This window comes from Manis pentadactyla, chromosome 4 (genome assembly GCF_030020395.1).
Source record: "Manis pentadactyla isolate mManPen7 chromosome 4, mManPen7.hap1, whole genome shotgun sequence".
Lineage (NCBI taxonomy): Eukaryota > Metazoa > Chordata > Mammalia > Pholidota > Manidae > Manis > Manis pentadactyla.
The window spans coordinates 165,588,090-165,614,859 of NC_080022.1; the positions used below are offsets into that span (position 1 = coordinate 165,588,090).

General features: G+C 54.8%; 1 protein-coding gene and 1 long non-coding RNA gene across 3 annotated transcripts; one reads left to right on the plus strand and one right to left on the minus strand.

Annotated features, from left to right (window-relative positions):
• Positions 1-181: 181 nt before the first annotated feature.
• Positions 182-14,211, plus strand: LOC130683565 (uncharacterized). Its single transcript, XR_008997359.1, has 3 exons — positions 182-594; positions 13,788-13,842; positions 14,146-14,211. It is a non-coding gene; the product is annotated as an uncharacterized LOC130683565 (long non-coding RNA).
• DLX4 (distal-less homeobox 4) lies at positions 1,597-7,682 on the minus strand. 2 transcript variants are annotated; one of them, XM_057501369.1, is made up of 4 exons: positions 7,123-7,682; positions 3,592-3,788; positions 2,958-3,178; positions 1,597-1,699 (listed from the first exon to the last, which is right to left on the minus strand). In XM_057501369.1, the coding sequence occupies exons 1-4, from the start codon at positions 7,385-7,387 to the stop codon at positions 1,612-1,614; spliced, it is 771 nt and encodes a 256-aa protein (XP_057357352.1). In that variant the 5' UTR covers positions 7,388-7,682; the 3' UTR covers positions 1,597-1,611. The 2 variants fall into 2 exon arrangements, with proteins under 2 accessions (XP_057357352.1, XP_036735707.2); XM_036879812.2 differs by lacking the exon at positions 1,597-1,699 and having other exon boundaries at positions 1,962-3,178; positions 7,123-7,626.
• Positions 14,212-26,770: the final 12,559 nt, after the last annotated feature.

Below are 26,770 nucleotides of genomic sequence, written 5' to 3' on the forward strand. Positions count from 1 at the left end.
GAAGGTGAATGGATGGCAGTGGCAGTGTGAACTCACCCTTGCTATGACCCCTCCTCGCTGATAATCACACCGCAGCTATAAATGCCATTTATTAAGTGCTTACTATGTTCCAGGCACTGTCAAGCATGTTACAAGCACTATCTCATTTCATCATCATAACCACACTGTGAAGCAGGCCCTATTAGTGTTCCCATCTTAGAGGGAGGAAAATGAGGCTCAGAGAGAGGTTAAATACCCTTCCAAAAGTCAGATAGCAGAGATGGGAATCTGGAGGGCAAAGCCCTCATTCTTAACCACACAATCTTGTCCCCTCTTCCCTTACTGAGCCAGTATTCCCAGAGGGCAGTCCTTAGGGGAAGAAGCTACAGGTCTCCCTTCTACAGTGTAGATGGCTTGGAGGGGAGGAATGGGGCACCTCCTCCACTGGGGTTCCAATCCCATCATCACCCAGGGGCCCTGGGAAACTGGACCAGCCGGCAAGTGGACAAGGACTCCAATTACCCCAGGAAGGTCGGATGGAAGGCATAGGGAAGGGGAGATGCTGTCAGCTCAGCAAGCCTCTGGCTGGGAGAATAATTACACTTCTCTTGCAATGTAACTTTACAACCTGGGCTGTTGTTTTAATGATGTGACTCGTGTTGGGCTGTCCAATTAATCTCGCCTTTGGAGGCTTTCCGAGTTGGGGCGGTAGATCTTATCTCAGGTCTGTGGAAAGAGGAGTGTGCTACCTGCAGTGGGAGGAACAGCCGCCCCAGGGCCTGTGGTCTCAGAGGAGACCTCCCAGAGGAGGGGCCAGGGCCACTGAGAGCTGGTGCCACCCCCCCGAGGCTAGGACAGGGGATGATGTGTCAGTGCAGAGAAAGAGGAGGTTTCTGCCCTTAGCACATCATCCTTGCTGCTCCCGGATCTTGGCTTTGGCCCACCCCATGCCATTTGCCATCCCCAGGAGAACTTCATATGTGTTTTGGGTAGTCTGGGTGGCCACTGAGGGACTGATTGCCGGTCTCTGGAGGTAGGTCGGGGCTTCCATTGACCTCTGTACCAGCTGTATTCTACAGGAGACCCCAATTTGGGCCTCTCTGGCCAGTAGGCCTTAGTGAGCTTTTCAGGCTGGGGCAGCCCCAGTTTGCAGCACTGGGAAACAGGGTTATACAGTAAGCCAGAAGATTGTCTTGGGAGCTTTTTGCCGTGAACTGGAGTCCCCTCCCCCAATCCCTCAGGCCAGGCTGAGCTGGATTCCCTGAATTATTGGGCCCTGTCCTCAGCTTCCCTGAGGCTGCCCACTGTGTGGGGCAGGATGCAACAGCCATGAACCTACTGCTGGGTTCAGGCTGAGTTCAAGCCCCCATGTGAGCTCTGCCCTCTGCACTCCCCTTAGCCTGGCACATACTGCACACGTGGCTGGGCATGTGTCTGGTTCCCTCATTAGCCCACAGGGTCTGCCTCAGTCAGCTTGGTATCCCCAGGATCTAACACAAAGCAGAGGCTCTACAGATGTTGGCTGGATGGAGCAGAAGTCCAGTTCCTTTGGGATTTGCTTCTCCTCCTCCTCCCCCTACGCAGGCTGGGGCCTTTCCACCCCAAGGAGCACACTGAGGGGAGTGGGCTGGCTCAGCGGGTATGTCCTCTCAGAAGGTGAGCAGGGGCTGAAAGTGCGTCACAGGGGGCTGTAAGGTGCCTGGCTTCCTCCAGAACTGGGCTAGGAGAGAATTTGCCGGTGAGGATCACTCAGACTTTGGTCACTCCCAGCATTAGCATCTTCCAGTTTCATACAGGAGCATATGAAAATGGCCATTAGAACATTCCAGAGCTAGAACCACAGCACTAGTTAGTGGTAGAGGCAAAACTAGGATCCAGTCCTCTGGTTCATTCAGTGCTAGAAGAGTCAGATGGCAGAGAAGAGAGATGAGTATCTCCCACACCCTAAAATCAGGAAACAAACATACTTCACAGCCAGGAACCAGGTTTTTGTAAGAACTTTAATCTCTGGAAGCTCATGGTATGGGAGATGGTAAGAGCTTGGGGGATGCTTGTCAGATTGGTTATATAAATATGAGCACTTTCTTTGGACAAAGACAGCTGTGAGAAGCTGAACTGCCAGGCCCACCTCACCTATTTGGGGGTGTCCCTACTTACAGTCATCCAGGGAGCCTGTTTGTCCCCTTCTTCCGAAAGTGTTACCTTATTGGGTTCCCAAAAGTATGTACATGTGTGGTTGCTAGGCTCCAGGGGTGGGGAACAGGAGGGGATGGGCTCTTCATAAATACCCGTTGAATTATATGGATAATTGGATACACTATTTACTTAAAATGAGTAGATAAGGGGTAGAGGGCTTTCTTAGGGAGAGAGCGTAAACTACCCATAGATCCATAAACTCCACATTTTCAGCATTCCTGCTACTGTAAAGGATGGGGAATAGGTGAATCAGTTACGGGGCCAATCTTTCCTTCACAAAAAATCTGTGTCCGAGCTAACAGTGATCAACTTGAAGACTGTGGATGCCCATTTCACTCCTGCCCTTGCTTGCAAAAGGGCTGGGTAAGGCCCAAGGCACACAAAGAGAAAAAATACTCAGTGTTTCCTGCTGGTTTTGACCCAGGCTGTGGTAGGACTGCAGTCCTTTCAAGGAAGGGGTGGCAAGACTTGGAGATCTTGGAGCAGTCTGAGCTCCAGTCAGTGACTCTCTTCCAGAACCACTGACAAGCTGGAGGGCAGGTGTCCAGCTCGTGGTAGTGGTGGTTGGGGGGCAGTGGTTAAGACCAAAGGCTTGGATTAGGCTGTTTGGGTTATGGGGCATAGGGGACAGGACTTCACCCCATCCTTTTTCTCCTTTAGCTTCTTGTCCTCCTGAGATAACCCATCTGGAGCTGATGTTCTCTGGGCCTGGAAGGGGTGTAGGTGAGCTGGGTGCTGGCTTTGTAGGAAGACTAGGGCCTGGCCCACCCCTCCCGACTCACATCATCTGAGCTGGAGCCAGGACATCTGCGGAGTGATGCTGATACCAGGTTCCAAAGCTGTTGCCATAGCCACTGGTGGGCAGATCCCAGAGGGTTGGAAGCAGTGGGGCGCAGGGAGACAGGGAGGGGGGCCTCCCAGAGAAGTTCCCTTCTTGCCCCCCAGAGTTCTGCTTCAGGAGCTTCTTGTATTTGGAGCGTTTGTTCTGAAACCAGATCTTTACCTTTGGGGAGAAAAGGGGGGAAAGAATGTAAGATCAGCAGGAGTATATGTGTGACAAAGTGTGACCAAAGGAAAGAGACTCTGAGGTAAGAGGGAAGTCCTGGGAGAAGAGCGAGGTTGGGAACGTTTGCTGCAGTCCTCCATAGCTCCTGAAGTGCCCTGGCTTCCTCCCTCTGAATTGGTATCCAATTCTCCTGATCCAGGGACCCTCCTGTACCTGAATCTACCCTCTCTCCCCAACACATACCTTTTAACACACTCCTCTAACAGTTACTGGGGGCCAACTCTGAACACACCCTGGAGAACTTGGACAACAAACAGGGTTAGGGGAACTGGTCATTCACACCTGGAGGGGGAGTTTCCAGAGAACACATATGGGGAAGGTTAGTGCTTAGGAAACTGGGACTGGCCCACCTGGGTCTGGGTGAGGCCGAGCTGCGCGGCCAGCTGGGCCCTCTCGGGCAGTGCCAGGTACTGCGTGTGCTGGAACCGCTGGTTGAGGTGCTGCAGCTGCAGGCTCGAGTAGATGGTCCGGGGCTTGCGGAGCTTCTTGGTCGGGGCCTGCGGGCACTGCTCTGAAGGCTCCGGGGAAGGAGGCCGCTTCTCTGAATCTGGGGGGCAGCACAAGACGGTGTGCGTGGGATGCTGGGAAGGTCGGACGCGCAGGTTCGGAGGCTCGTTTGCATCTCGTTTGCGTGCTGGTTTCGGATTAGCAAAACACTCGAGCACCGGCTCGGCCCTTCTCTACCTCGCGTTCCGCGCTCCTTTCAAACACCACATTCACGTCTACTGTGCGGCAGGTGGTACAAAACGCAGTTCTTGCCCTCGGGGCGCTCCCACTCTTAGGAGTCCCGTGACCCCAGGAAGGGCCGACCGAGGGTACGGGCGGCGCCTGCGGCGGGAGGTCAGAGTTCAGCAGGGTGCGGCGGCGCCGGCTCTGGGTGGGGCGGGCGGAAAAGCTCGGTGGAGGGCTGGGCTGAGGCCTGGAGCTGACGGGGGAAGGGCATTCCAGGCGGAGGGAACTCCAAAGCAATGCTCAGAGGACAGAGACAGGGTTGGCGTAGCAGTCTCGCCGCTGCCGGAAAAAGGGTGGGTCGGAGGGCCAGAGGGCCGGCGCAGCGGGCCTTGAACACCAAGATGAGCCCCCCTCCCAGGATCTTAGTGTGGAAAGTACTGCCAGGGTTTGCCATCGTCTCTTCTATTGTAAGGCGCCACCCCTCCCCGCTCCCCGGCACAGCCTGCAGGAAAGTGACAATCTCTCCCCTTCTCCACCGCCGGCTCGCTAGGGGAGACGGCTTTCAGGGACCCTAGAAGCCCAGTGGGCGTAGGGCAGCCTCTTTCCTCTGCCCTGCCGCGCTCACAGAGGGGACCCGGCTGACAGGAAAGGTAACCAGGGTTTGGAAAGGAAGCAGACCCTCCGGGCAGCTCCCGGATCGTACCGCGGTGCCGCTGCGGGAGATCCGTTCACGGCTTGTCCTCGGGTCCAGCCTTTCAAGGAATCTTGGCCAGAGGACAGCCCGGGCCTAGCATGGGGGGAGGAGTAACCTGCGCTACTCCATGGGGACACCCAGGACCATTCCATGGAGATGGCAGTGCTAGGGTGGACAAAGCGGCCGTAGGGCCCCAGGGCTTGGAGCAACGTTTGCTGCATTCCACGCGGGTCTGCCGGGCCGCTTCAGCCGAGAGAGCCCTTGGCCCTGGTGCCCAGACGCGGCATCCACACCTGCGCACCTCCTTCTTCCTCCAGTCGGGCTCACCCCACACAAGTCAGGTTCCCCGCCCTTGGCCCGCCGCAGTGACTGGTGGCCTCCTCCTCCCCCGCATCCCTCACCCGTGGCCTCTGGCGCTCTGGGCTTCATAGATCCGCCTGCCTCGACCCCCTCCCCCGGCCAATTCCCAGAAAAACTGTTAGGTTTCCTCTCCTGTCTGCTCCTGTCCGGCCTCCCCTGCTTCAACCCCACTGCTCACAGGCAGGCCCCAGGTGAGAGACCACCCGCGCCTCTCTGGCCGCGTGGACAGCGCAATTCAGACGGTGAGGCAGAGCCTGGGTGGCAGCCTGGCGACTGAACTCTCAGAGCCCTCCGCGCCTCAACTTGCCCAGCAGACCCTCCTCCGAGGCCTTTCCCGGACAGCTGCGTTTCTCCACACCAGTTACTGCAAGTCGCGACTGGATCTGCCCTAGTCGCGCTTATGGAGCCCAGCGGCCTCCCTAAAGGCGCCGCTGCCCCGCCTGCTCAACGGGGTGGTGGCAGCAGTTCTCCTGGAGCCAAACCTCTCCCGGAGGCAGGGGTAGGGGCCAGAGGAGGGCCCAAAACCTCTCACACCCGGATCATTCTATCTAGAATGGGCAAACCCACCAGTTTCAGGAGAAAAATGCTACCTCTAGTCTAAGGACGTCAGTGGTTTTCGTTGGAACGGGGGAAATGCCATAAAGAAAACAAAACTCTCCACTCTCTTGTCCTTAGACCAAGCAAAGGGCTGTGGAAGACAGGGATGAAAATACTAACCCCATTAAGAACAAGGTTACCTTATCCTCCTCCCACCACACACAATCCCATATCAGCATAGACTGAAAGGAAGAGTTCAAGGGATTCATTTGTAGAAACTACACTATTTGCAGAAATCTCCTCTCCCAACTGCCTCCTCTGATGACAGACCCGGCAGCCTGGGAGTGACAGCCCCAGTTCTCACACAGAAGGCAGTTAACTTTTGGGAACGCTGAGGAAATTCCCTAAAATCCTCTTTTCTGGCCTCCTGCAATAGAAGTCAATTTGCAAAGGCCAACCTACTAGAAAAACACACTGTGCCCTTGGAACATGCACACCCCTTGTCTGGGCCTCAGTTTGCCCATCTGCACATTAAGGAGGTTGAACTCCCAAATCTCTAGGGTCACTTCTGGGTCTGAGGGTTTATGAGTGCATGTGTTGAAATGGCAGGGGAGGGAGGGAGACATCTTATTTCTGGGTTGACTCCAGCAGTCACCCAGTGGATGAGCATCCTTGGAGGAGACCGTGCTAAAGACAATTGTGGGGTAATAAGGTGGGGACAGGGAGTGCAGGGGGTCCAGGGGTGCAGATCTGAGCTGGAGCCAATACAGATGTATGTATAGTGTCACGTGGGTTCTGCCCCTGCAAGCCCAGGGCCAGGAAGGTAGGCTAGCTTCTTGGCTTCTTTGAGGCTTTCCAGTAAGCACTTTTTCAGGAGCTCAGAGTTGCTCCAGACAATGGGAACTGGGGCCTAACCTACCCCAAAGGCAAAGGATGCAGATGACAGGATTGGCCTGCTTCTTTGGCTGGAAGGCTGAGGTGGCCAGGGTCCACGAAGACAGACTGCCTGACCCACCTGTGGCTACATTCTTAGAACAATGGGTGGTGGGGTCCCAGCTCCAGATACTGCCCAGCCAGCTTCGAATCTTGGGCACTTTCAGGCACCGTCCAAAAGAGTGGAAGGGCCTGGAATAAGCCCCCAGTTGCACTGCCCTCCCGCTGGGACCCGATTTCTAGTTATCTGACTTAGGCTTGAGCACTGCTTTCCAAGACTAGACAAATTGGGAGAGAGGCAACATGGGTAAGAGGAGTGCAAGAAAGGAAGAATTTGGGGCAGGGGCTAGGCACACCCACCCACATCTGGATTGTTTCAGTTTTCCCTTACATGTAGGTAGGTACACACAACCCCGCTGCTCCAGGGGGTGGGGTAGGGAGCCCTGTCTCCCAGCTTCACACAACTGCAAGTCGAAACCAGGTCGGTCTTGAAAGGAGACCTAGATTAACTCGCCCCCGCCTTCGCCCTCCCAGTGTCTCCCGCCCTCTCTTTGCTGTCTCCCCAGTCCCCAGAAACCGTGGAATCTGGATCCCGCTAGTTGCGCCCAACCAGGCGAGGGAGAAGTTTAGGGGCACACAGGAGCAGGACCCCGGAGGTGAGAAGAGCTGCGGTGGTCGCACTTACCTGCCTCGCGCTCCTGCTGGGAGGGTTGAGAGGGCACCGCAGGTTGCTGGCAGGGCAGGTAGGAGTCTCCGGGGATCGCTGGCGCGGTGTAGGAGTAGGGCAGGAGGTGGCCGTACGGCCCAGAATAGGGCAAATCGGAGGCAACTGCGGTTGCCGGGGGCAGGCCAAGCGGATAGGCAGCCACTACTGATGCGACGGGGGCGATGTCCTGGAAGATGGCTTTGGAGACGTCTCGGCCAGGGTGGGGGCAGGGCAAAGAGGTCATTGCGGCCGGGGCCGGGGCCGAAGGGTCTAGGCCATGGCTTGGCACGTAGTCCGCTCTCTCCGCCAACTCTATTTTTTCTGAGCCTCGGGCGTTGGGGCCGGATGAGCCCCCCAGCCAGCCTCCCCCACACTTAAGATCCCCGGAAAATGTCTCTCTGCGCCTCTTCCAGCGGAGAGCGCGCGCCTGGGAAGGGGGCTCCGAGGGGGTACTCCCCCATGGCTTTTCCCCTCCCCCCTAAATCCATGGGGCCCCCCTCATCTTGCTCTGGAGTTCAGTTCCCGGGACCCGACGGGAGATCCGCCCACCTAGATGCTGCGGATTGGCTACCGCACGCGGTGACCTCACTGAGGCTGGAGATCGGGCCGCCCCACCGGGCAGTCCGAGGTAGGGAAATTCAGAACCGGGAGCTGGGAAGGCGCTGTGCCCAGCTAGCTATCCAGGCCCAGCTATCTCAGGGTCTTCGAGAACGGTGCTGGGGTGGGATGATTGGGCAGTCTGGGAACCTCGGCCCTAATGGCAGAATGCGAGGGAGTTGGAGGGGCGAGAGGCGCAGCACAGTGGAGGGGGCCCAGCGGCTGCGGGGACGCAAGGGACCTGTGGCGCGCTCCCCAGCAATCTCTGATGTGCACAGCGGTTCTGACCCCGCCGCCACGGAACCTGCAGCGAAGTCGAGACCAAACAGCCCGCGCTGGCAGCTTATTCAACACGTCGGAATGCGTCGCTGCCCAGCGCCTGCAGTTTGTTGGTAAACAGACGCTGGGTCAGGGAGGTACCTCCCCGCGCCCAGCCTGCCCCGCACGCGCGCGGCGAGCACGCCCCCGTGGGGCGCCCTCTGCCTGGCACGCCGCGACCGCCGCGACTGCGCCTCGCCGCACCCCGAGCCCCCTCCCAGCTTCCGCTTCCGGCAGGGGCCCCGGTGTGGTTGCGACATCGCAGCTCCTGCAGGCTCCCGAGGCCCCAGGAGGGATCCTCCGTCTGGACTTTTGCCCATGCGGCGCCTCGCCTTTCTTGGCACCGCGTGAGGCTGAAGCCTTGCACGAACCGAGACAAAATCCGGGAGTGGGAGGCGAATCCAGTTTGATGGCTCCCCATAGGACGAAGGAACTCCAACAGGGCCGTCTGGGCGGCCGCATTTCCATCCCGTGTGCAGGACCTGCTTCTAAATATTATATATTGTATACACGTATGCAAGTATCTATGGCCACAGATACACAATTACACAGAGAAGCAATTCAAGTACAACATATGTACTCCCATATACCAACACATAGATGTCTACACCGATGTTAACAGCCTCCAACCATGAACAGAAAGGTTGTGATGTATATATATCCACATACTGAAAGGTGGATAGCAGTGTTCCGGACTAAAGCACTGTATTTGTCTCCTACACAGACCCACAGCTAAGCAAATAGAATTGTCAATGGAGACACTTGAAAAATACAGAAAATCCAAGCTTATAAGCGTTTATGCCTGTGTATCCACCCTATGAGAGTTAATGAGAGTTACTTGTCCACACACATCTAAACTGCTTCATGTTAGGGGAGAGACAGTTACACCCCCAAATGCACCAGTCCTCACAGATCCCAGCACACCCATATATACATACCCTTTCTTGCTTGAGTATGCAGTTGGGGTGGGCTTATTCATATTTGTACACACGTGTGCTCACATTGTCAGGGCTCAGAGTGACAGCAGCAATCTTAGAATTGCGGGTGGGTGTGGGAGAAGACTACAATCAGAGAAAGAGGGAGACTCCGAAGAATAAGAGAAGGCACTGGAGGGTGGCCAGGCTCAGGCCTCCTTGGAATAAACGGGAAGATCAAAGCAGTATGCAGGAGTGGTCGAACCACCCTTTCAGGGGTTTGGGGGCAGGAAAAGTAAGTTGGCTTCAAACTGGACTCCCCTCTGGAATGGATAGAGATGAGTTTTTCTAAGAAAACACTCCTCTGGTACCTGGCTCTGAGCTCTCCACCCTGAAGCCTTGGAGCTTCCGGAGAAGGGGCTCTGGAGGGGAGCACCCTCCTTGGAGTAGAATCCATTTGGTCTCATCCAACAGGGTATAAGGGCTTTGCTCAGTTGAGAAAAGCTGTTTCCCCATGGGACTGCCTTTAGACAACTCCAGCAGTACCACCACCTCCTGAGAGCTGGGGCTATGAATTTATAAGGATATATCCTTCCAAACCTTCCTTTCTGCCACCTCGATCTTCCTCTGGGTGGAGACAGTCACAGAACAGTGCCATGGCTGGGGTTTGCACCAAAGCAAGAAAGTGCTCTTTGGAGTGGGGTTAGCTGTCAGGGAAGGTTTCACAAAGGAGATGCTTTTGGGGTATACCTGAAAGGATGGGGGATAGGAAGATACTCCCTCCCCACCCACCCGCCCAGCCAAGTACCCAGAGTCCCTGCTGTGCCAGACCTAGCATAACTGCAGGTAGGCAGGGGTTTTCTGGAAGGCCTCCCTTGCAGCTGACTTTGGGCATTCTCCAAAGCCAGGAGACTCACAGAGAGAGCCTCTCCTAAATCTCAGGGGTCTTTGCTGAACTCATGCAGGATCCTCACCCCCGTGCAGTGGTGAGAAATACTCTGCAGCCCTTTAGAATTTATGAAACACAACACCACAGGCCCTGTGCATCTTCACCAAAAAAGCCTGTGAAGTAGGTACTATTATCCTTGGTTTACAAACCGGGAGACATCTCCCTCCAATCATCACTTTGCACTTCAGGGCTCTCTTTCCATACATGGAAGGGTGTGGGCCTGGGGTGTCTGGTTGGGAAACCTTGTGGTCTCAGAATGCAGACTCCCTAAGGATGAGGCCACATCTCACCAACTTCAGGGCCTGGGTTAGAGAGGTGACAGGAAAGGGGTTGGGGGGTAGGAAGGGCTGTAATGTGTTTGATCAGAGGGGAGGGAGGGCTGGCTTAATGCCTGCATTCTCATTTCAGCTCAGCCTGCACTCTGGCTCTGATAGCCTGGGTCAGCCATTTCCCATCTGAGTCTCCTGTTAGGAGGGACACAAGGAGGTGACTGCACATAAGACCTCCAAGCCTTTGTCATTTTTGCTTTAGAATGAATTGCAAAAATTACACTGAGGAGAAGGAGGAGGAGGAGGGGTGGGAGGAGAGGAAGGTGGGCAGTCAGGCAGGCAAAAACCCAACTGTCTTGTCACGACCAGTATCTCAGCCTCTGACTTGTCACAAAAGCCAGAAGTGGCTCTCCCATGTTTATCACACAGGTCCTCTGCCATAGGGAAAGGGGCCCGCTTGGAGAACCCCAGCACCGGAGTGCCGCCCTGAAAGCCTCAGTGGGTCCCGTGTCGGGGGACAGCGCACCACCGTGGTCCCTGCCGAGGCGCAGCGACTGGTCCTTATTATCTGCACGGTGCACGGTGGTTCTCAGGCCCTGCGCCGGTTGACGGGCAAAGGCAATCAATCCCATCCAATCCCGTAATGATTTCTTTGCGCAGAATACGCGCTCGCGGCGGTAGGGATGTGAGCCTTGCTTTAGTCACCCATGGTTCTGACTCTCCCCTGAAGCACAGAACTTCATCCGAACCAGTGCCCCTTTCGGGTGGTTCACGATCCAATACTCCAAACACGTGGTGGGTGCACAGGGTTCTCCGCGTCCTCTCTGGCCTCGGTACCACGCTGGTGGCACGCTCCTGAGCAAAGACTGGGCGTCTGCGACTCCAGCCCGGCGCCGGGGTCTGTAGCCCGGTGCAGAGTCATCCCAGCACCCGTATGGATCTGCCCTGGGGAACAGAGATTCCTCCGCTACCCCAGTACTCGGCCCTCGGGGGCCCCCGCGGGATTATCAAGCCCTTTCTCCTCTATAGCACCCATCTACCCCAAACGAAATTTTTGTTTAATTTGTCCCTTTTCAGTGAAAGTTAAATCCGTTTTGGAGGGTCTTTCGTATTAACTCGGTTTGGGGAAACATTGTGAATAATTCAATTTGGCAGGGGGTTGGGAGTGGAATTCCTCCCTTCTCGAAGCTGGGTGCGCGGTAAAGCCCCGGTACCTGGCGAGGCCCGGGGAACCCACAGTCTATAGAGGTCTGCGTGCCCCGCCACACACACTCCGATTTGACTTTTTCTGAAATTTTGAGTTATGATGTCTCTTTTCTTTCTGCTCGAGCGGTTAATGAGAGCTGGAGCAAGCGGGGCGGCGGGCTCGTTACTGAGCTCACTGCTAGCCTGGCTGCGCCCTTGGATTTGCGCCCACCTCCGTGCTCGCCCGAATTTTCTCTGCGGTTGGCGTTCCCGCCTCATCGTCCAGGTAACCCTGGGAGAGGCGGAGGGGAGATCCCGGTGCTCTCAGCGCGCGGGCTCCGCGTGAGGGTCTCCCGATGGGTCCTCAGCGACGCTGTCCCCGCGTCTTTGACCCACTTCCAATTGCAGCCTCCTCTTCAGGAGAAGGCTTACCTTTAGGATTGACTGGGACGTTTAACATATACGTATACATGAAGTCACCAAACACGTTAAAAACAAAACAAAACTATGAACCAGTCTTGGACCAAGTACCTACCCTCACCCCACCAAAAAAAAAGAAACGTTAACAAAAAGTGGGGCGCTCCTGTGCGTTGGAGGCGACGCCCTGCCCGGCCAGGAGCCACGCGGCTGACTCCCGGCTTTGTAGTTCGGAATGTTTCTCTTTCCCCAGAAAAGGGTGTGTCGGGTGCTCCATCCTGGTCCGGGCTGTGGAGTCCGGGCTGAGCGCGGGAGCGGCCGGAGCCCCGGCTGGGGCCGCGGGAGTTCTGCGCCAGGGGTCCCGGCCTCGGGCCGCCGGGCCTGATGGAGGAGCTCGAGCCCCGAGCCGGGGTCAGGTGGTGGGCCCGCGCGCCCCGGGCCGGGAGAACGCGGCACCCTGGCGGGAGGCTCACCCGGTTGCAACGAATTCGCTGCGCCCCGAACGAAGTCGGCTCTGCCTCGTTCTTCAGACTTTTCCAGAACCTAGCACGGGAACTCGAGCGTTCCGCCCAGGCCTCTGTTGCCCGGTTTCGGGCGGAAGGCCGAGGTGGGACGTGGGGGAGTGGATGGTGCATCCTGCGGGCACGCGAAGAGGGTTTGTGCGCGAGCACCCAGCGTAGAGCACAGGCTCACACCGCAAACACCTGCCCGGTAATCCGGCAGCCCACACTCCACGGGCAACCACACAACACCCACAGCACAGCGCAACCTTATCACACACACAAAACTCACACAGCATACACCCGCCACGCACGCGCGCGCGCGCGCACACACACACACACATTGCTCACGCCTGGCCCTCAGGACCCTTAGACTCGGGGGAGGTCTGTGCGGGTGGGGTTATTGGTTGCACCCTCTCACTCCCGACCTTGCAGTTTGGACTCTTTCTCTTCCCTCAGGAAAGGGTAGGTAGGGTCCTGCATCCTAGTACTGGCTGTGGAGTCAGGGAAAAGGGGACAGCCTTACCTCTGCTGAGCTTACCTAGGAGAATGAGGCAATACTGCCTTGGGGAGGATAGCAGGACCACCACGTGGGCGCCACAGACGCACCGGCACTCCCTTGCCTCCCAAATGAGAAAAATAATCACAAATACAAAACCACCACCACGGTGCAGCTGGCCTGGTGTGGGGAAAGAGTAGACTGCAGGGAGGGTGAGAGGTAAGGATTCCACCCACCCCCTTCCCCTCTCCTGCAAACTCTCCCTTACCTGCTTAGTTATGGGGACAGGGTGCTAAACCAAGAAGGGGCCCAGGCCCACTCTGTCTGATAACGGAGAGGGAGGTGGCTCATGCACCCCCTCCGGCCCACATCTGCCCTCCACAGTCCAGCACCCTCATTAATTCCCATTGGAAAGGATCACACACTGGAAGTTCACCTGGTGCCTGGAAATGGCTGGGGGACTCAGATGTGGGCAGGGAAGAGTTTGTATTTGCAGGGTGAGGTGGGGTCCCTGCGTGGGTCGTGGCCTCCGCTGCACTGAGTTACCCATTTCCATCTTCTCAGACTAATTTGCTTCTTCACCCCTTGAACCTGTGGGTTGACCAGCACCTATCCAGGTTCCAACTTGGCTGAGGGAAGGCCCCCAAACTCTGGAAACAAAGCCCTCCCAAGCCCAAATTCTGGGTGTAATGTACCCCAGAACTAGTGAGGAAGGGAAAGCTCTGCCCCCTGCTCCACAACCAGCACATTACTGGCTGCTTCAGTTGCTGTTCACAGTAAAGAGGGGTGGGTGGAAGGCCAGGTAGTGATCCTCTGGCTGGTTGAGACACAGGGGGATCCAGGTGGAGGCACTGTTCCTGGGAACACCTCTAAGGAACCTTCTGGAGCCTTTGGGGGTAGAAGGGAAGTAGCAGTGACCTGAGGCCCTGTGTTTTGGGTAACACAATTATAATGATAAAAGTAACTAACACTTATTAAGTGCTCTCTGTGTTCCAGGCACTGTCCTAAGCCCTTGCCTGCATCATTTCGTTCACTGCGTGGATTCTACGAGGTAAGTATCCATATTATCCCCTCTTTACAGATGAGGAAATTGAGACACAAAAAGGTTGAGTAACTTGCCTAAGAGCTAGAATTAGAGCCCAGGCCAGCTGTCCTCTTCACTTTCACGGAGTTGTTTTACCTGGGGAAGTACCACTCAGCAAGGGCAAGGGGAAGGGCCGAGGAGGGAGAGGGGACCCCAGGAGAGGAAGGCCCTCTGGGAATGGTGGAAGGAGAATAATAGCAGCAATGGCCAATATCTATGGTGGTCTTGTTACAATGCTCCACACGCATTTCCTCATTGATATCTTCACAGAGCCCTGCAAGGGAGTACTATTATTATCCCCCATTTTACAGCTGAGGAGACTTGAAGCACAGAAAAGGTGTGTGCAGGGCCTACACACTTGGTTGGAAGGTAAGAAAGTGGGGAGAGAGCTGAGATGTCAGGAGAGCCAACAGTGGGGAGGGCCTCAGAGAGCTTAGAATAGGCCTGTGGGCAGCAGAGAGGACCTAGATGGGAGGGAGCTGAGAGGCTTCCCCAGAGCATCTCGGGTACCAGAGTGGGCTGGGAAGGGAAGAGTGGGTGGCAGAGAGCCTAGTGAGGAGGCCATTGCAAATAGTGAGGAGGGAGGGCCCAATGGGTTAGTGGCAGACGCAATGGAAAGGAGGGGAGTGCTAGAAGGGCGGCTCAAAGACAAACTCTGCAGGGCCTGGTGACTGGACCAGAAGAGGGTAGAGGCAAGAATGACTCTGAAGTTCCTGGCTTAGGCAAGCAGAGGAGCCTGGGGAAGAAGCCATGTGTCTGGTTCAGATTCAGGCATTGATAGGCAGATGGACCATGGATGATGATTCCAGGTCTGGATGCCCCAGTAGGCAGCCAGTCACTCTGGTTTCCCTCCATGCCCTGTACAGGTGTCTTTCCCCAGGGCTCTGCCAGAGTACACAGGTGAAACTTGCATATATGCAGATGTATGCAAATAAAAGCAACCCAGCCTGGGCCCTGAGCCAAGAGCCAGGGGAGGGCGAGGGCCGCCTTAGCCCTGACTCACCCTCTGACATGCCGCCTGGAATGCCACCTCCCCAGCTGGGCTTCCTCCAACTTGGGGAACTTGCTCCTAGAATCACCCTGAAGCTCAGGCTCAGAAGATACAAGCCCAGAGGACCTGGGACACTAAGCTAATTTTGGGGACTTTCTAAATCAGGGTAAGGCTTTTCTGACTCCACCTTGCAAAATGGTGGCAGTGGGAAGAAGGCAAGAAGAATAACTGGGTACTGTGACATTCATAAGTATACAGCACACATGGCATTCCCTGACGCATTTTCACTCATAGATCTTCATTGAGGCCTCATAGCAACTGGTGAAGTAGGTGGTTTATTAACCCCATTTTATAGCTGAAGACACTGAGGGTCATGTCACGAAGCACCTTGTCAGGGAAAATCTGGTCAGTGTGTAGAGAGCTGGTTTCCAATCCAGGCCTTCTGACTCAGTGCTCTTTCTACTAGTCTGTGGTTTGACGCTGGGCTGATGGAGGGGGAAGCTAATTCTGGAGTCTGGGGCTCCATTTGGGGAATCACTGACCCTCAGGTATCCAGACAGTCATGGGAAAGACACCTCTAATCCTCTCTGTCATCAAGAACTTCAGCGAGAAGGCGAGCTCTTGTCTCCAGACCTGGGGCCACACCCCTCCTATCTGGCTGGACCACGCACCCCACTTCCAGCTGCTTCAAGATCCTCTGCAATGCAGTACTCTCTTCATAAGCAGCTACTAGGTACAGGGTCTTTGTATGGCATGGTGGGAGATCAGACTAGGGCCCATCTAACACTGAATTTGGCTATTTCTGTATGTTAATATTGTGAAATATATACATATATATATGTAACAAAGAGTGAATTAAAATACACACACACACAGAGCTAAGGAACACATAAACTGGATCTCCCAGTTGGCTCCCCAGGCCCACTGAGTGACCCTCCTGGATCATAATTCTCTCCTCCACCTTGGTTTCTCAGCTTTTATGTTAATCACTTCCCTGCTTCCCTTGCAGTTTCATCACTGATATCTGCTAACTTTTACCAGTTGATGAATTTTACATGAATGCAATCACACTGTACAAGGGATTCTTGCTCCCCTCACTTGACAGTTTGTAGAGTCTACAGCATCCTCTCCTGACGTCCCCATCCTGGACTGTAATCACCTTTCCGTTTTCCCTGGAGCATGTGTTCAGCTGCATTGTCCTTCAGATGCCCTGGGGTGGGTTTGCTGCATGAGGGCAGGGATGGGGTCATCTACCCTGGTGAACACAGTATCCAGCGCAGGCCAGGATATGATAATAATTACTCAGGATACAAGCAAGCACTGAACAAATGAATGAGGATGAGTGAAATGGTGTACCTCCGTTTACATTTATGAGAAATCCCAGGTGCAGGGGTAATATAGGAAGCCATGGGTGACATTTAGAATGTAAGCTCCTGTCAGAGCGCCCCTTCTCCCTCCCTACCTACCTGCTGCTCCTCAGGAATGAGAGGCTCTAAGTGGTAGCCTCTTGCTAAGTCCTGGGCCTTTCCACCATACAGCTAGGGCTGGGGAAAGCACACCAGCTTGGGAGCCAGAAGGATCTGAATTCTAATCCTACCTCCACATCTTATTGACTTGGGTGAATAAAATATCCCCATGCCTCAGTTTCCTCATCTGTGAAAGGGACATAATAATCCCAACCTCACAGGGTTGTGAACATTCTGTAAGTAAGCAACTGTTGCATAGTAGGTGTTTTACCTGCATTAGCTCCTCTTCCTCTTTCTATTGGGTCCTTTGGCTCAGCCATAAGAGATATATACCTGTCCCCATCTCTTAATCTACCAGGAGGCCAATGTGATGAAAATGCTTTAATTCCCAGGAGTCTTAGTGATGGCTGGAGGTATACTCCCAAGACAAAGTCCTTCAGCAACTTATCCTCCCTGTGCCCTGCATACCAAGGTGCTCAGAACGGCCTTCATTCTCCAGATAATCCTGAAGCCACCCTCAGCTCCTCCTAAGCACAGGGACACTTTTGAAGGTCTGGCCCTTCAGTAGCATGTAGAATACTTTCACACTGAGGGTCTAGCTAATCCTCACCAGCAGGGCAGGTGGGGCAAGTATTGCTGTCCCCATTTCACAGATGAAGAAACTGGTGCTTGAAGCAGCTCAGGGCCCTGCCCAACATTGCACAACCAGTGAGGGGCAGAACTGGGATTGGAGCCCCAGCCTCCTGACTCCAGGGTTCTTTGGGTTTTTCCAGACCAAGCCCAACTGTCTCTTGTAGGTGAAGGAGGAGACAGGGACGGTGTTTTTAGGGCCTCTGGCCACGTGCAGGAGCGGTCGCAGTGAAGCCCAGGTCTCTACAGGCGGGTACCATGATGACGGGAGTCAAAAGCTGGAGAGGTTTAAGGCAACTGGCCCCATGGAAAGTAGGCGAAATGGGGACATGAGAGTCGTCTGCAAAAGCAGGAAGGGCTTCAGACTAATTCCATGTGATTTTTGAGGCCAGAACGCTGAGAAACCAAATAGAAGTTGGAGGAAGGTGGCTTTAGTTTCAATAGAAGGGAGATACTTTTAATCATGAGTGCGCTCCCAAAGTGGCGCGTTCTCCACCGCCGTCTTAGGCACCAACTGCTTCCACCTTGTACAGAGTGATTATTTCACCCCTTATTTCCTCTGTCGGGATAAGGCACTGTGGGGGCAGGGTCACCTCTCTTTGAGCTTTGCTCCCTCCAACATGTAGGTGAACAACCTGTCCTCAGTGCTTGAGAGTCCCCATCTCTGGAGGCATTCAAGCAGAAGCTGGGGGCTCTTCAAGATGTGGTTGAGAGCCTGGGCTATGGAGCAGACGGCAGTAGGCTTGAATCCCCGTTCTGCTGCTTGGAGAGGTGGCTTAACATTTCTGAGCCTCGTTCTCATCTGCAAAATGGCATTAATACCTACCACATAAAATTGCTGTGAGGATCAAATGGCACGCTGTAAATGGCCAGCAGAGCAGCCAGCACATAGGAAGCTAATAATGCAGCTTTTTCGGATGATGCATGTGGTTACAGGGCTGTATCACAGGCTAGAGAAATGGGGTTAGGTATCCACTAATGTCCCTCCATTTCTGACAACATGATTCCATTCCATAAGCATCAGGAAAGGAGCTAAGTAGAAACTAGGAAGCAGACTGACTCAGTGGAGGAGACTGTGTTCAAAATAAACAGAACCCCCATTCAGAGTCCCAGCTACTTGAGATTGTCCCATGGACTTTTCCCACCAGGCCCCAGGCCTAGTGTTGGGATCTGGTTTTTGGAGAACCTGGAACCCGGGCATCATTAGTCCTGGAAAAGGTACCAAGTGTCCACAAACAGCCCAGCCCACTCTGGAAGCCTGGCCTCAGCCAAGAGCAGCGCTTGAAAATTCTGATTCGGCGGTCACCTTCCCTAACCACAAGCCCTTCATCAGCCCAAGCGTCTAAACCAGCCAGGTGACGTGTCACCGCCTGGAGGGTGTTGGTGTGGCAGCACCTGGGGCTAAAAGGGGCCCTCAGTTTCCAGCAGTTTCGTAGTCTTTCTTAGAGCTGGAAGGAAACTCAGAGGTCCCCAGAACCAGAGAGTCTAAATTACTGGAATCAAGAAGGTCTGGAATGGGCCTGGAAATCTGAATATTAATAAGCACACACCCCACCACATGAGAAATGGTTTGGCCCAGCGACCTTGCCCTCATGGAGAATCTGAGCCTGAGAGGGGACATGACTGGCCCATGATGACAAGAGAGAACTGGATGAAAGCCTGGCTCTCTGGACCCTGGTATAGGATGTTTTCCAACCCAGCTGCCTGTCAAGACTCACTTGGCAAGAGCTGGGGAGGGAGAGTTCCCACCGAAGTCTTTTGTGAGTCTGTCCCCCCATGTCTCCTTCAGAGGTCCTGTCAATCACACGAGAACCATCCACTCTCCTGGAAATGGCCTCTAAAAAAATGAGATTGAAGAGTCTTGGACTGCCCAGGGCCTCCCCAAGGCCAAGGTGAGGGACCAAGTCAGTGTTTGGGGCTATATCCATGGAGGGTCACACATATGGAAATAACCACTACATTGGTGGAAAATTTTGGTCTGATTGAGAATAACCTCTCTATGCACCAGCGCCTAGCACAGCACCTGGTACAGGGGAGGATGAGGGATGTTGAATAAACAGTGATGCTTAACGTGGATTGGAGTCAATCATCTCCAAGGCTAATGCCCCTCCTCCCAGTGGCAAGAGGTGTGGGGATTCAGCAAAACCTGGAGACACCAAATAGTGGATGCTCGGAAGAGGGTGGCCAGGGAGGTGCAGCCAAGGGGAGGGAGGGCAGAAGCTGGCAGCTGTGAATTGGACACCTTGCCATTCCCACCCAAGGGCCAGCTCCATGAGGCCTCAGCCCCAGCCGTTCCGTGAACAGTACAGGTCTCTGTGATGGTGTGCGTGAGGTGGGGCTGTTGGCTCTGTGACTGTGTAACTGAGACTGTGTGTGTGACTTCTGTGGCTTGGGTGTGACTGCGCATTGTGTGCGATCTGTGCAGCTGTGGGCTGCATGTGACTGGCAGTGTAGCTGTGTGTTTGTGTGACTGTGTGTGGAGAAATGGGTGCTGCCTATGCAGTATTGTGTGTGGCTCTCAGAGACTGGTTTCTAGGGCAGCTGAGTGATGGGTGTGTGCACGTGGCTGTGTGTGCGGTTGTGTTGCTCTGCACCTCTGGGCGGAGACAGCTGTTCTGGATGTATGCGACTGCGTGGGACACTAACAAGTCTCCAAGTGTGCCTGTGTGTCTGGCTGTGCAATTGTGTGCATCTGTATGACTGCCTGATGGTGTTGCGTGTTGTATGTGTAGCTGGGTGAGGTATGCTCAACTGTGTGTGTGTCACTGTGTGTCCCTCAGGTACTCGGTTGTGTCATTGTGTGTGACTGTGACTGTGTGTGAAGCAGCATGCCCCTCAAACCACCTTCCTTGGGTGGCTTTGATGTGGTTGAGTGTTTAGGGGCCCTGAGGATGCCTGGCTCACTCTTGAGGACTTCAAAAGATGGTTGTCCTTTCTGCCCAGTGGGGGAAAATCCCAGTTCCCCCTCATCCTTACCCTCTTCTCCCGCCTGAAGGAGAGGCCTGTTTGTTTTCCTATTTTTACTGCCTTGGATGAGTTCATGGCCGCAACTGACTCACCGCTCTTTCCAAGAGACTTGGGGAAGGAAATAGGGGTTGCTTGGCTGGGGCCTCTGCCCACTAGCCCGAGGACTTTCAGAGCAGGGCCAAGGGAGACATCTGGATCCGTCTCGGGCTATGTGAGCATCTCAAGCTGTTCGCCCTCCCTGAGCCTGGAAAGTCAATGAGTCTTCAGAAGTCACTGCCTAGTTCCTGGCTCCCGCCCCAAATGCGAGGCCCCTCTCCTTATCTAAGAGTTCTCCCTTCTCTTTAGTCACAGGTTAATTGAAAAGTAGGTTGGAGCCCAGGAGGTGCATCTGACATCACGCAGATCCATGTCACTGCAGGTGATTCAAGCAGTAGCAAAGACGCCCAGACTCAACAACACTGTTTGGACGCCCCCTATGGGCAGAGGCTGCCCAGACTGAAAGAGGCGGAGCGACAGCAAGGACGCCAGTTGGGTGTGATGGGAGAGACACCATGGCTGTCCCAGGGACCACCCCCCTACCCAGTCTTTTGGGGGAGTCAGAACCCTCCAATGCACAGTTTCTGAGGCAAGGAATAAGAAGAATTCGAATTTATCGCTCCCTGGGCTGGGAGAAGGGTCTTGTCCCCAGTCTGAGGAAGAATCAGAGAAGGCTTCTGGAAGGGGCGGCGGGGACCTGGCGCAGGCTGGAATGGAGAGTGCATCCTGGAAGGTGGGCAACTGGGAGCCCCTAGAGATGAAACACAGGAGGCGAGGATAATCGCAGATGGCATTATCCTTGTGTGAGGTGACAGGGAGGGCTTGGGCTGGACTGTCCACATGGCAGAGGAGCTCTGTCTAAACAGTCTGTAGAAAGGAAGCTCCCACTGGCATCTCCCTGATCCCTCCAGCTGCAGCCAGCATATGGCCACCCACGTGCGGTTATACAGGAAGGAGCTCTGAGGCTGAGGATCATCCCCTTCCCTTGCCCCAGCCTTGGGGGCCAACACCCCAGCTGCACTTCCAGCCATCTTGCCTGGCCTCAGGCCCCCACATCCGACCTGCAGGGGCCGCTGCCAGGCTCTTACCAGCCAGTGAGTGAAGCTGTGAAAGCTTCCCACCACTCCCACCCTCCTGGCCCACTGCCTGGGAGGGCTTCCTGCTCCTGAGACTAGCTAACTCACCAGAACTACTCCTTCACCTGCCTGGCCCTAGCCTGAAATTCTCCCACTTCAAATTAGGGGTGTTTGGGCCACCCTCCTGGAAAAATTGAGAAGAGCCTCAGACAAAGGGGTCAGGAGGCTGGGCTTTGGGGAACTCACTGGGAAGGCATTTAGCCTCAGTTTCTCCATCTGCAAAATGGGGCTAATGGCGCTTGCCCTGCTGGGTTCCCAGGGCGGGTGGGGAAGGTTGCAGTGAGCTCATGGGTGTGAAGGCCCTGGTGAGCCATAAATAGTGCTTGTGGGAGGGAAGGATGGAGGGAGGGAAGCTGTTATTCCAGCTGGGCCTGGCTGCCTGCACCCAGGGCTTGGCCAGTCAGGAGCTGGGGAACCATGAGGGTCTCTTCCAAGTACCAGCAACTGGAGAATTTGAGGCTGGCGCCCCAGTGAGAGCTGGGGGCAGGTAAGGCTCTGCAGAGGCCACACCAGGGACAAGTGCTGGGGTGGCAGCAGTGGGGTCTGTGATGTGAGGGCTTTGGGCAAGTCACTTGGACAAATGGCTCTGAAGAAACTGCTTTTGGGAAGGTGGGGGAGAAACCTGAAGTCACCGGTGACATCACCCTCTGCCTCTCTTGACATCCTGCCTCTGCAGGGAGGGGGTGGAGATGCCTTCTTCTCTGCCCCTCTGTTCCTAAGCCCTGGAACTGGAGGCTGAGCATGTTAGCTGGTATAAACTCAGGGGATTAGCTGAGGCATTTTCTGGAAAATTCTGGAGCTGCAGCCAGTTCCCCAGGAGAGTCTTGCTGTATCTTTCACTAGCCTGTCAGAGAGGTGATTCCAGACCCTTCTTCCTTCTCTTCAAATAGGCAATCCTATATGCCTTTCCCCCATATATTCCTCACCGCCTCTAGCCCATCTGCCCACTCTCTCCCTCTGCATCTTCCCCTTGGCCTCCCCACTGAGACTTTAAACAGGCTACTCTCTGAAATACTTCTCCCCCAGGATACCCCCTCAGCCTCCCATCAAGTCCTGCCTCTGTTAATTTCTAGCCAAGTGATCCCAGTCACGTCACTAAACCTCTTTGAACTTCAGTCTTCCCATCTGTGAAATGGGGGCTAATCCCACTTCCCAGAGTTGTGAGAATGAAGAGATAACATATAAAGCACCAAACTCCAGGTGAGAGGCCCAACTCCCTTCCCAGAATCCCTCCAACGCCTCAGTTTGCCTTATACCAATTCCCCCTATTTATTGCTTTGTAACAAATAAAAAGACACATTTACTGTGCACTTACTACATGTTTAGCGCTGTAACAAGCTCTGGGAAGGTCCAGGGAGGGTTCTCTGCCCACCTGGAAACAGTTACCAGCCTGGGTGGACAGGTGACATCACAGACACAGAACATCCAATCACTTTGAAAGCACATCTATCGTGCCAGCCTAAGGGAAGGGCAGGGTTTGGGGGTAGACAGACAATGATCAGGGCAGGAGTGGTTCAAGGGTCTTCCTGGAGAAGGGGGCCTTGCAGGATAAGCAGGATGGGCAGATGGCACAGCAGAGGGATGTCCATGGTGTGTTCACTGGGCACACAGGAATAGAGTGTGGGAAAACTTGGGAGTGAAGACTGGGACTAGCTCAGGCCAGATGCTGGAGGCCTTGGACGGCCAAACAGAGGAATTTAGATCAGACACCATAGGGAACAGGGAGCCACAGCAGGTTCTTGAGCAGAGGAGTGAAGGTTGAAAGGGAAAAGATGGGCTTCCTATTTATTAAGCATCAACTGTATTCCAGATTTTTGCTAGGTGCTTATTATGTTTTCCTGCTTAATCCCCAGGCAGCCTGGTGAGATAGGTATTGTTATCTCCATTTGATAGATGGGGAAACTAAGACTTGAAGGAGCTAAATAACTTCCCCAAGAACATAGAACTGAAGGAGAAGTGAGAGAACTGAAATCTCCTAACTCCAGAGTCCACACACTTGCCAGCACAACCCAGTTTCCTCCAAAGTGAGTGGGGATCAGACTTAGGCAGGACCCTTCTTTGTTGTCCCACCCCACTGATCCATTGGTGGAGTTTGCTTCAGGGGCTGGGAACATTTGGGCACAGGGGAGGGGAAGCTGTCTCCTAACCTGAAGCTGCTTATAGGATTGGGAGGACTAGGACCAGACAGGGAACTGCTCGTCTCTGGTCACCGCACAGAGACAAGTCTGGGGGGTCGGGGGTAAGTGAGAGGGAGCAGTCAGAGGTGACGCTGGCTTGAAAGCATGCCTGCCCCAGAGAGCAGGAGGGTGTTGACAGAACTGGGGAAGCCAGAGCAGGTGGCAGGAGGATGAGGTGTTGGGTTTGGAACACACTGGGCCTGACGCAGTGAGCTGAGCAGAAACCAGGCCCAGCTCTGAGCTCCGTGGAAAGGACTGACCTCGAGGACTTTCCAAGCACTATTCCCTGTCCCCTTGACTGGGGACGCTCTGAGAATGGGGCCTGTGGTTCCTCCTTCTTTGGCTTCCCCAGTGGCCCTCAAAGTGGGGCCTGGGAGCTTCTAGGAAGGCGCTGACTGGCAGCCTACCCTACCATCTTCCCACCCTCCTCCTCCTCCTCCCTGGGCCCTTTGAGGTCTGGCAGCCAAAGGACCAGCCCCCTTCTCTACACCCCTACAAGGACTGCTGGGCTGGGCCTTGTTTGTACCAGCCCTGCCATATCAGGTCCTGCCTCTGTCAGTTTCTAGCCAAGTGACCTCGGTTATCTGTGCACGTCTCCCTCCTACCCCAGGTCATGTATTTATTCAACAGCTATCTCTGGAGCACCCACTATGCCAGGCCTTGCGCTGGGCTCTGAGGATATAGCCATGTCCTCAGAGAGCTTACATTTCTAGTTGGGGAGACAATAACCAAATAATTAAAGAGAAATTCATTTCAAGTAGAGATGGTGCTGTGAGGAAGGATGAGACAAAGTTGTGAAGATGGGGACAGGGGTGCCAGAGGATACAGGGGCACTGTCTTAGATTGGGTCATCTAGGAGCACCTCTCGGAAAAGATCTCTTGTGGTCAGAATGACAAAAACAAGGAAGAGTAAAGGGAAGAGCATTCTAGTTGGAAGGAACAGCCAGCGCAAAGGCCCTGAGGCAGGGGTGAACCAGGTGTGTAAGAAACAGCAAGACAGTTGGTCAGCCTTGAGTGGAATGAATGAGGGGGAAAGTAAAGAAGGCAAAATGAGGCTGAAGAAGTGGGCAGTGTTTAGAAGTGTAGGGCCTGTGGAGTTTCCATATTATTCTGCGTGAGATGAGAGGCCCTTGGAGGGTCTGAAGCAGGGGAAGGACGTGCTCTGATTTGCATTCATAAAGATCTCTTTGGCTGAGAGCTGAGTGCTGAGATCAGCAAGTGTCATCATATCTGTTCCTTCTCCTCTAGTATCTCAGTGCCCCAGAAGCCCCAGACTCCTCACCATAACTGGACACAGGCTCCAGAGAACATTCCAGAAGAATTGCCTTAATGTATTGTCTCTTAATGAAAAAGGTTCTGGGGGTCAAGGCAGTGGTTATCATGGAAGAACTGCCTTGTTTGCCTTTTGGGGATCCCTCTGCCCCAGCCTCGTGTGGGGGTGCCTCTGGGTCAGGAGCTCTGTGAGGAGGGTGATTTCCTGACCAGGGCCACACCAACACTAGACAGGAATCTCAGTCTGGGGAGATTGAGTGAGGAGGGACGGGAGGGAGGTGGTGGAGCAAATGGCCCAGCAGGTGGTCTTTGCCCTCTGCTCACCATCCAAATGATGCTGGAGCACCTGGCTGTCCAAGCTGGGGGTGGGGTAGGGGGTAGGAGTGTGGCCTTTGTCTGGGTGGGACCTATGGAATCTGGCAGACCTCCTGGGGGCTGACCCTGGGGATGGATGCCCAGCAGCACTGGGAAGGGTCTGAGTCAGATCCGGAGAGCGGCACTGGGCGGCCCAGCTGAGGTCACGGTCTGGTGGCTGGAGGTGGCCTCCTGACCCAAGTCCTCCACCTCCAGCTGGTGTTTGTCTAGGGGGCCCTCCAACATGCGCCAGGCGCCTTCCTGGCCTCTGTGCAGCACTCCTGGGACACAGGATGCTCCGAGCCAGGGTATGGCTGGCCTCCAGTCTCCACCCTGCTCATGTGATCAAATTGACAGAAGCATGATCCTGCCCTCACAGAGCCCCCAGACTCAAGGGAAAGGTGCAACATTGCCTTCAAAGAGCCCCAGTCTCAGAGAAGACCGAGACCCACTTAAAGAGCATGACAATGGAGATGAAAAGGAAAATCTCCTGCTGGATCAAGACTGGAATGGAGAATGACAAGGGTTGGGGGAGGAGGGGGACCATTGAGTAGAATGGTCCGCAAGGAAGGCAGTGGAAATATGGTTGGGCCTAGGCTCTGAAACCCTTTGTGGACACGGGGTTCCTCTTTTAGCATGTCCTCCTCATCCGTGTAACTGTGGGCAAGGGGCTCTGTCCAAAGGCAGCCATAGGTTTTGGCAACCCCTGCCATCCCTCTTGGAGAGACACGCTGTGCCCCAGGAGCTTAGGGCAGGCACTGACCTGACATGAGGATGCCCCAGGTGCCCACATGGGTCAGCTTACTCCTGGCTCCTTCATCAGGAAGCTCAGCCTCTGAACCCCTTGTACCCACAGTGCACTGAGGCAGGGAGTTGTGCAAGGGTCAGGAGGCAGGGCAGCAAGCTGGCTGGGGAAGGGAGATTCCAGTCTCCAGTCCTGACTCCCTGAGGCCTTCCCTCCCGCAGCCTTGGCCTGTGTGTGTAGCAAGCACCCTCCTCCGTGGTTGTTGTCGGCTGTCAGAGCTTGTTTGGCCTGAGGGCTCTCACCCTAGTGCCCCCTCCCCCTCGCCTTCTCCCCAGAACAGCAGCCAGAGGCCTGAAACAGAAGGAAAGCCAGGGGCTAGAGTTGGGCATGGGTGAGTCTCCAAGCCTAAGAGGAGAATCAAGTGCTCCCTGGACAGAGCCTCATGCTGGGAGGTTTCCTGCCTGAGGTGGGCATCAGTGAGCCCCCAGCAGAAAGACAGGACTGAGCCCAGACTCAGAAACACAGCAAGGCAGACTCTAGACTTAAGGCCATGAAAAGCAGGGCCCTGAGGAGAGGTTGCGGATGAGTGGTTTTATAAAAGTCCCAACCAGTCTCCAGGTGGCACGGACTGCCTCGGGAGGGAGGGAGTTGCCCACTGGGGAGGCAGTCAAGTAAAGGCTGCGGAAGTTAATTGTCCTTCACTGAATATTCATTGAGTACCTTTTGTAGGTGGCCCAACCCAGGCAGTAAGTAGAGAGGCAGTTGTTGAACTCAGAAGATAGCATAAAGTCCCTTCCAGCTCTGTGTTGGAAGACAGCATCAGCCTGGGCGGGGCTCTCAAAAAGAAAGGGTTTATACCAGGGGCTGGGGAGTGGCCAGGCCTGAGGCTCTGGAGCCTCCTGAAGCCTGGAGCAAGCTGCTGCTAGACACCAGCCCAGGCCCCAAGGGGGTAGGGGCTTAGGTCCTGGCAGTGCAGGCAGGGAAGGGAAGCCAGACAGCTTCTTAGAAAGTGGCTGGCAGGTGAGTGGGCTCCCCAGTGATAATTAAGGAACAAAGGTGCCGAGATGCAGGGAGCCTTCACAGGCCTCTGGGGCAGGCAGTCTAATGGGAGCCTGGAGGAG